The 9,288-nt window shown below is 50.4% G+C and overlaps 1 protein-coding gene across 3 annotated transcripts; it reads right to left on the reverse strand.

Moving 5' to 3' along the window:
* Window positions 1-930: 930 nt before the first annotated feature.
* Window positions 931-8,802, reverse strand: ZNF70 (zinc finger protein 70). Of its 3 annotated transcripts, none has more exons than XM_032875992.1 (2): window positions 8,695-8,802; window positions 931-5,648 (listed from the first exon to the last, which is right to left on the reverse strand). In XM_032875992.1, the coding sequence occupies exon 2, from the start codon at window positions 5,569-5,571 to the stop codon at window positions 4,225-4,227; it is 1,347 nt and encodes a 448-aa protein (XP_032731883.1). In that variant the 5' UTR covers window positions 5,572-5,648; window positions 8,695-8,802; the 3' UTR covers window positions 931-4,224. The 3 variants fall into 3 exon arrangements, with proteins under 3 accessions (XP_032731883.1, XP_032731885.1, XP_032731886.1); XM_032875994.1 differs by having other exon boundaries at window positions 8,719-8,738; XM_032875995.1 differs by lacking the exon at window positions 8,695-8,802 and adding an exon at window positions 8,260-8,490.
* Window positions 8,803-9,288: the final 486 nt, after the last annotated feature.

The following is a 9,288-nucleotide window of genomic DNA, read 5'->3' on the forward strand; positions in this document are numbered from 1 at the left end:
AAAGGGCTGTGAGGCGGTATCAGCCAGGTGCGTTGCAGCCAGAGGCTGACTTCAAGAGTGGGCTCAGGACAGAGCCTGGCATTGACCAAGGCAGGAAGGAGCAGGTGTGCCCAATGACAGACCCTCAGGATCCCCAGAAATAATACTCCACATGTGGCGAATAACTCCTAGAGATGGGGCTAAAATGAGCATGGCCTCTTCTGGGTTAAGTGAGTTCATCTATATAAAAACATAAGCATGAAGATAAATTATGACTTACTCTAAATTGTGATATGAATACTTCTTGCATAAAAAGAAAAAGAATTATAGAATCAGAAAATAAAATCCAACACTTTGCTGTTTATAAGTTATACAGCAAAATATATACACAAATTTTGAAAATAAAATGCTGAGTGAAAGCAACTCTCATGCAGATGCAAATTGAAAAAAAGCAAGGGGCTTCAATTATGGTATCTGGAAAAGAAAAATGTAAGCTAGAAGCATTCAAAGAGGCAAAGAGGGCAGAGAAAGGCACAATTTTTCAATATAGTACTATTAAATATATATGCTCCAAATATCCTGGTACTTACTTAGTGATACCCTGTTTCTCAAAAAGGATTTGAGGAAACTGCAGATCACACCTAACATTACAACAATGAACATAAAATAGAAACAAATGAAGTGAAACAGAAATAACAAAGTAAAAAACACAAAATCAGACTATGATCTGATCATGTCAGTGAGTGCTCCTGTTTTGGGGCTCACAGAGCCTTTCCAGAATGTGGGGAATGCTACATGTCCCCCCACCCCCTGACCCCGAACAATCCATTCACGTTCATAACCCCCAGCTTTGTTCCACCCCCTATGCCAACTCTACAATAGACCTTCGTGCTCCTGGACTCCTGGGCAGTATGCAGACCCCAGGTTAAGAAATGTAAAGTAAACAACAGAGAAAGTATGAACTTGAATAAAGTAATTTAAAAACAAGTTAACAAATAGAACGGATGGAGTACAAACCCATTTCTTGAGAGTACACAAATGCTTTATAAAAACCAATCGTATCTTCAGGCCCAGCGTCATTCTATGGACACTTAGAAATGTTGATACCACAGCACAGTAAGAAAGAATGGCAATGACCTATGCATTCATCACTTGGAAGTACAGAAAAAATAACAACCCTTGGGCCAAAAGGCAATTCCTCGTACGGTAACAAGAACTTGCATGTGTCAAGTTGAAAGAGGGCAGAAAAAGCTCTAAGAAATAAGTCCTAGACCAGAGTACCTGCATTTACTAGAAACATTAAAAATATGATTAGCTATAGCTAAATAAATTCAGAAATATAAAATATGAAGTTAAAAAAAAAGAGCAGACAATAATACACTTGGACAAAACCATCCAATTAGTCAATAAAACTGAAAGCTGGAGCTTTTTAACACTCAACATCTGCCATTAGAAGGAAAAAAAGAAAAAAGTAAGACAAACAAAAACAACAACTAAATCCAAGGATGGTTAAAATATTACCAGGATGTTCTCTTGTAATACTATAGTGTTCCAGAACCTAAATAAATTGAACGATTTGAAAATATATAAAACGGTGAAGGGATGCGAACAGAAGGGACTAGGTCCTGCTCAGTCTTTGAAAAGTACCTGGTTCCACCATTATGGGAGAATCTGTCCACCCTTCTGAAAAGAGGGTCTCAATGTTACATAAATTGTCAAGAGGAAGGAGGAGACGGGGGTCGGGGGATGAGGAAGAGGAAAAAGTGCATATCCCAAAACGCAAGAAGGGCATCAAATAAGCTAAGGGAAGCCAGGAGACAAGGGAGCATCCAGGCAGGGTGGCCTGAAGCCCCTGTGGTCTGTTCCAAAGGAGCAAGCCAGATTGGCTGAAATGGGGGCTTATCCGCAGAACAGCCTGAGGGTTGGTTTTAAGGAAAGTGGTGGCATGTGCAAAAAGATGCTTTAGGAAAATCAATTTGGCTGGTGTGTGCAGAAGCACACGGAGAGACATCAAAGGTAGGAAACTGATGACTGCCAGGTGAGGACAGGCCTGGCCAAGGCAAGGCCAAATGGGGGTGCCAAGGAGGTAGATCTTGGGGGGGGGGGCTGCTGTTCCACCCATGCTGAGCAGGGGTCTCAATTCTCTCTGCACTTTTAGTAAGTGACTGTAGACCCTCAGTGCACGCCACCTGCCCACAATACGTGGGGTCAGCTGGTCAGGCTGGTCTAGCTGGTGGTACGCTAGGTTCTAGGAGACCCGGGTGCTGGCTCGAGGTTTCACACATTCATGCAACAGAGAGGAGCTGGACAGGAGCAGCTGCTGTCCCCATGGCTGGGACGCCCACTGTCATCCCCCCAGCTGGAGACCTGGCCTTTTAAAGTCTCCAGCCTGCCAAGCTCCACTTACTAAGTAACCATTACTTGTCCATTTGTATTCATCAAAACAATACCTGACCGCCAAGCTGAGCTGAAACAGCCAGTATTCCCATGATCATGGGATCCCAGCCATAAACTTTTGGAAAACTTCAGAATCGCTCAGACTGGCAGAGGAGCCTGGGGGAAGGCAGTACCAAAGAGATCCCGGTGGACACATGAAGGCCCAAGGACCAGGGCCAGACACCTCTCAACCAGCCAGACACGGTGCGGCCCGTGCCGATTCCTGGCAGAAGGGAGGCATGGGGACTGAGACAGAATGGCCACCTTCAAACGCTGCTCATGCCAAGCACATTTGGGAGACGCTGGGGTCTTACGATGCCTAGCATAGGGCTCACACCCTGGCTATGTACTAGAACATTCTAATCACCTAGGGAGCTTTAAAAACATACCACTGTCTGAGCCCCACCTCTGGGGATGCCAACCGAATTGGTCTAGGCAGGCAGCAGGCAATGGTACTTTTTGAGCAAAGCCTGAGGAGAGGAGAGAAGCATGGGGACGCAGGCTGCACAGACCACACTGCCGCTGGGGAGAGCTTCAGGATGACATCTGGAAATGGTCCCTGTGTGGGAGGTGGCCCCACAGGGCACCCACAGCCCCGGGGGCAGGTTGGAGGGGGTGATGGAAAGCCTGAGCCCCAGTTCCACGAGAGGGTGGGCTGCAGACCCTGGCATCCAGGGAACCAGCAGGGATGCCTCTCCTGCCTTTAGGAAATAGATCTCTGGGTAGGGCAAGGGTCCCTCTGGGTCTCCATCCTCAACTGCCAGTTGCCAAAGCACTTCCTGGCTGGTTTCATTCTGAACGGGAGTCAGCCAGGTCCCAATAGCCCCATCTCATAGATTGACAAACAGAGCCTTGGAGTTTCCTCAAGGTCACACAAGTAGGAGGAGTGGAACTGGGATCTGAACTGGGACCTCTGACTGGATGGCCGTGCTTCCCACGTCCCCCAGCACTGCAGAGCCACTGGACCAGAAACCAGCCATGGGGCCGACTAAGGCATGCTGTGGTCTGGGGAGGCTTAGGTCTTGTGGAGAGGTTATAACTGGAGGGCACTAATGCCTTGGGCCAGGCTGAGTCAAAGCCAAGGTCAAATGTCCTCTGGCCTACAGGACCAAACCTCTACCATCCTATGAAAGAGCCATCCGCCAGAAACTATTCTTAACTAACCCAGAACAGGGATCAAGAGACCATGCCAGGGGCTTGCCTCCCTCTTCCCCAACCCCAGAATGAGTCCTTTCAGACCCTCCCTTTCTTCTGTAACCTGTTGTTGGTTGTCCCCGCCAATGCTCAAGCCAGGTGGAAGATTCCATTTTGCTGTTAACCTATCTAATTCCGGATTCATTTTTCTTTAGCGGATTTGGACTGTGAGCACAGTTCTGTCTTCTCAAAGTGCCAGACGGTAGCTGATGTTAAAGAGTCCATCTGACATTTTTGTGTGTTTCACTCAACTTTCTCCCTCTGTTTATTCTTCTGGATTTTGACAAAGGCAAAAAGATGGCAAAACCCAATCTCCCAGGCTTGGGAGTCAAATGTAAATGACTTGAAGGCCAGGTCTCTTTTGGGGTGTGCCTCTGTTTCAGGGGCCTTCCCATTACTCCACCCTCCCTGCCACTCAGTAAACCGGCTGCGTGTGGGGCACCCGGGGGTCCGTGAGGGGGCCTGGCTGCTAGCATGTGTGGCCAGAAGCGCTGGGGGTGGCACATTTCCATTTGGCCCTGGGATCAGGGAGGTGGGCAGGGTCTTTCAGACAAGGCGATGGGGTGTGAGCTCCATCTGGGAAAGGGTCTCAAGCTTTAGTGTGAGTTCCTCCTTCTAAAGCTTCTCCCCAGCATGGATTTTCTGATGCCGAATAAGGTGTGAGCTTCCCCTGAAGGACTTGCCACATTTGTTACACTCGTAGGGCTTCTCTCTGGTGTGGGTTTTATAGTGCTCAATAAGGGCTGACCTGTGCCGGAAGGCTTTGCCACACTCGTTGCATGCGTAAGGTTTTCTTCCGGTGTGGATTCTCTGGTGCTGAATGAGGGCAGAGCTATGGCAGAAGGCCTTCCCACACTGGCTACACTCATAGGGCTTCTCCCCAGTGTGGATGCGCTGGTGCTCAATGAGGGAGGAGCTCTGGCTGAAAGCTTTCCCACACTTATGGCATTTGTAGGGTTTTTCACCAGTGTGGGTCTTACGATGTTCAATGAGGTTGGAGCTCTGGCTGAAGGCCTTCCCACACTCTTCACATTTGTAAGGTTTCTTCCCAGTGTGAATCCTCTGGTGCCGAATGAGGTGGGACCTGTGACAAAAGGCTTTCCCACAGAGATCGCATTCGTGAGGTTTCTTGAGCGTGTGGATTTTCCGATGTTGGCTCAGGCCGGAGCTCTGGTTGAAGGATTTCCCACATTCCTTACACTGATAAGGTTTCTCTCCTGTATGGATTCTCTCGTGTTTTCTGAGACTTGAGCTCCGGCTGAAATCCTTCCCACATTCCCTACACTCATACGGTCTCTTTCCAGTGTGGGTTTTCTGGTGTTGCGTGAGGGCTGAGCTCTGGCGAAAGGCTTTTCCGCATTCCTGGCATTCGTAGGGCTTCTCCCCAGTGTGGATGATCTGATGTCTGAGAAGGTGTGAGCTCTGGCTGAAGGCCTTCCCACACTCACAGCACTCATAGGGCTTCTCCCCGGTGTGAATCACCAGGTGCCTGAGGAGGTGTGAGCTCTGGCTGAAGGCCTTCCCACATTCCCGACATGCATAGGGTTTTGCGGGTGGTGCAGTTCTGTGAGGCTCGTTAGGTCCTGAGTGTGCCCTGTTCACCTTCTCACAATTGTGTTTACTGGGTTCCTCTCCACTGTGGATTATCTGACACATACTAAGGTCTGATTTCTGGAAGAAGGTTGGGCTGAAGATGTCATCATCCTGGGGTCTGTTCACCGGGGGGGTACTCTGATGCTGAACAGGGCTTGAGCATAGGCTGAAATTGCCCTCATAATCGTCATGTTCCTCATCTTGCTCCCCGAGAGGGATCTCCTTATAAATAACAGCCATTTGCTCTAAACCTCTTTCCTGAAGAAAAGGGTCCCCCAGGTCCTCCTCTGGGAAGAGTCCTTGCTGCATCTCTAAGCTGTCCCCAAACACAAAGGTCTCACCAAACTTGGCTGCTGGGGGAACCTCCATTGTGAATCTAGTGTCACCCCCAATGACTGTATTTCTTGAAAGATCGTCTTCTTAAGAGCACTTACTGTTCTCCCAATCTGAGAAGAAAACAAGGGACATTGTCAAGTCTGCAGATCAGGCACCTAGGACGTACCTCCTGCCTGTGCCAGAATCTATCGTGGACCAAACGAAATAGCTATAAGATCCAAGCTGGCCCTTGAGATGAACCCCACTGAGTTAGAGCCAAGTCTGATTTATCAGAAACACTACAAAGAAGATGGACAGAATCAAGTGCTATACCATGGGATCTAGAATCTAAAGACTGAAGGTGTTCAGAAAGGTAGACAAGAACAGAAGTGGAGCCACTGTAGAAAGGGGGGCAAGATTCTGGCTAATGGAGGATCTTGACGATGGCAGTTTTTGAGAGAGTGCAAACTTCCCTCCTCTACTAGGTTAGCTGCAGCCCCTCCAATCAGGTGCCCAAGCCACAACTCTGGGAGTCAGCCTAGACATTCCCCCTCTCCCCCCCCATACGTCTAGTCTGTCCATTTCCTGAGGCTCTATTAAGAGGTCTCTGTCTCTCCGTCAGTCTGCAGCTCAGGCCTCATGCAATTCCCCAGGATCACTTCAATGCTCACCGCCCAAATGACCACCGACCCCCAGCTTCTACTCCTCCCTCAGGTCTGTTTTCTACCTTGACACCAGCGTCAAATACCCCAAACACAGGCCCGATCATCCGCCTCAGGATCTCGAGGCAGCCCAAAGCCTTCACAAAGCCCTTTGCGCTAGCCGTCCCAGCCCCAGCTCCAGCCTCCCCTTCCACATAGCCCTAGCTGCTGCTTCATCCTCCTAACAGGTTCCCCTCCCGTCTCAGATTGCCACTGGCTCATCTTCCCAGACTCAGTCTTAATGTCCCTTTTTCTGCACCCTAAGTCTTGTGATCTCAGGCTCAGGGACCTGCAGAGCTCGGTGCACGTGTCCATCAAAGCACTCACAACCCTGGATGGCAAACATGCTGCCTGAGAGCTCCCTGGGGGCAAGTACTGTGCTCCTTCAACGTGAAGCCCCCAGCCCCCAGCACAACAGGACAATCTCCACACACAGTGGTTGCATAAATACATGACTGAATGGAAGAAAAGTCATGTTTTCCTGCTAGAACTGGTGGCTACACTTTTTTGAGGGGAGGGGGGCACAGAACTCTATTCAAATAAATCATCTGGGAGATACAAATAAATAAAAGATAAAAGCAGAGGTGCTCCAGTTAATGGGGGTTGTTTTCATAGGGACGTGGATGGATCCCAGAACACCCCCCCATCCCACTGTGGTGGCCTCCGAGGGAGCCTCTCGGGACCTCATTCAGAAATTGCTGTGCAAGGGGCGCCTGGGTGGCTCAGTGGGTTAACCCCCTGTCTTCAGCTCAGGTCATGATCTCAGGGTCCTGGGATCGAGCCCTGTATCGGGCTCTCTGCTCAGCAGGGAGCCTGCTCCCCCCTCTTTCTCTGCCTGCCCCTTTGACTACTTGTGATCTCTCTCTTTCTGTCAAATAAATAAAAAATAAAATCTTAAAAAAAAAAAAGAAACAAATTGCTGTGCAAACTGAAGGGAAACCCCAGGAATCATAACGATAATAGCTCGTGTTTATTGAGCATCTACTATGTGCTAGGCACTACTAGACCTTCTATAAGCACATGTGCATTTAATCCTCACAATTCTATATACAAAGGTACTATTAGCAATACACTGAAGCATAGACAAGCAGCTCAAAAACACACTAAATTAATCAGCATAGTCGCAATGGAACTCTTTCTTATTTGGAAACGATTTTTTTTTTAACGAATAATCAGGCGATACGAAGGCCAGGTGTGGAAAAAAAGCACAGAACTGAAGTATTCTCAAAAATTCTTTGATCACTTATCTCCCCTTCCCCTCTTCTTCAGCAACCAGAATCTCCCATCCTCCAGGTTCTCTAGATTGATCTCATTGGGTCTAACAACCCACTGATTTCATCTTGGCTCTCCACTTCTAGTCCACCCTTTCCTGTCTAGCTTAGACTCCATTGTGGATTGAACCATAAACACTGACCAGCATCACGTTCCTCACCTCCTTGCCCTGCTGCAACCAGCCACCAAATACCAAAGCTCTCTGTCAATTCCTCCTAAGATGTTAAATGTTGCCAAAGAAAATCATAGGACTGTGTACTGCACTGAGACAAATTTCAAGTTTCCAATTCCAGCTGGGACTTCAGCATCTTCAGCTCTTCCATCCAGTGACCTCCTTATGGCCAATCCCTCTCTTCTCAGACCTCACTTTCCCACCCCTTTTGGCAGTGCTCACCAAAAGCTCCCTTCTCAAAACCCTTCATTTCAAAAGTTGCAAATTGGCAGCCTGAGGATCTTGCCACAGACGCGTTTTGTTTGGCTCGGGAAAGAGTTGGAAACTTCTTTTTGTTTGACTTAGCTGCCAATATTGGAAACTCTGTAGGTTTCAGGCTTTCTCTTGAAAACCTGGAAGATGTGATAAAACGGGTCTACCCTGCCATTAAACCCACCTTGCATACCTGAACGCCTCAAGATTTTGAGACCCCCACCCCCTTTCCCACCTCCTTCTTTATTCCCTTCATTTATGAAAGTTCTTTCTCCCACTCCCCGTTTTAATGCTCTCCGATCCCTTTTTCTTGGCATCTGTGATTACAACTCTTCTTCCACCCACCTGTTAAATCCTGATGTTTCCAAGGTTCCCTCCTTAGGGGTTTCCCATTCCCACTATAGACCACCTACATGCTTAAGTCTCCACGCTCTTTACAAAGTTGGCGATCCTTTATCTGTCCTCAACAATGTCTTAAATATTTTGGGACCGAAGATCCCAAGGTCTGGAACCCCAACTTCCCACCTCTCTCGAGGCCTTCCTCGGCTTCTCCTGTATGCTCATCCTATGCTTCGGGGAGCCATCCGGGCCTGGGCACCCGGGAGACCCTCGGTCCCGTCAGGGTTTCCTGGCTGGAGGCCCGCGGGCTGCTGTGGACATGCACACGCCGCTCGAGCGGCGACGCGGAGCCCCTACAGGCTTCCCACCGATGGGGGACGCCCACACCCAGGGCCACCGGAGGAGACAGGTGGTCACACTGGCTGATGCGGAGCCACTCACCTGGACCGGGGCGGGGCCGCTCACCTGGGCCGGGGCGGGGCCGCGGGCGGGCGGGGCGGGGCCGCACCAGAGCTGCTCCAACCCGCGGCCGACCTGGCCTCGCTCAGAGGCAGCTGCGGACGCGGAGCCCGCGGCGGCCAGAGCGCCCGAAGCCCCGCCCCCCACCCGCGGGCACTTCCGGGACCGCTCTAGGCCGCGTGGAGGTCCCTACGTCTCGATGCTCCGGCGGCACCTGGCGTCCGCGAACTTAGGCTCCACGACTCTAGGTTCCAGGGCTGGGACTGGTGGTCTCTGGGCGGTTCCCAGAACAAATCCTGGTTTTGGGGGAGACAGCTGGTTAGCCGTTGGCGGGAGTGCAGAAGAGGCAACTGAGGCCGGGAAGGGCGGGCGGGCTGGCGTAGAGCCGCAGGCAGGCGGCCAAGTTCCCGCTGCACTTGCCCTGCGGTGGGGGCGAGCCAGAGGCCACGCGGGCGCCGGGGGTCTTCGGGAGAAGGGAAGGGGTTCCTAGAGCTGTGGAGCCTGTCACCCCGCGCAGGCCCAGGGATCCTGCATGATTCACCCTTCCTGGGTAACCCTGGTCCTGCCTGGCGAGCT

This window comes from Lontra canadensis, unplaced genomic scaffold (assembly GCF_010015895.1).
Source record: "Lontra canadensis isolate GAN:19392208 unplaced genomic scaffold, GSC_riverotter_1.0 scaffold57, whole genome shotgun sequence".
Taxonomy (NCBI): Eukaryota; Metazoa; Chordata; class Mammalia; order Carnivora; family Mustelidae; genus Lontra; species Lontra canadensis.

Bases quoted from the DNA above. Each gene is read 5' to 3' on its own strand.
- ZNF70 (XM_032875992.1), bottom strand. From the start codon at position 5,571: ATGGAGGTTCCCCCAGCAGCCAAGTTTGGTGAGACCTTTGTGTTTGGG.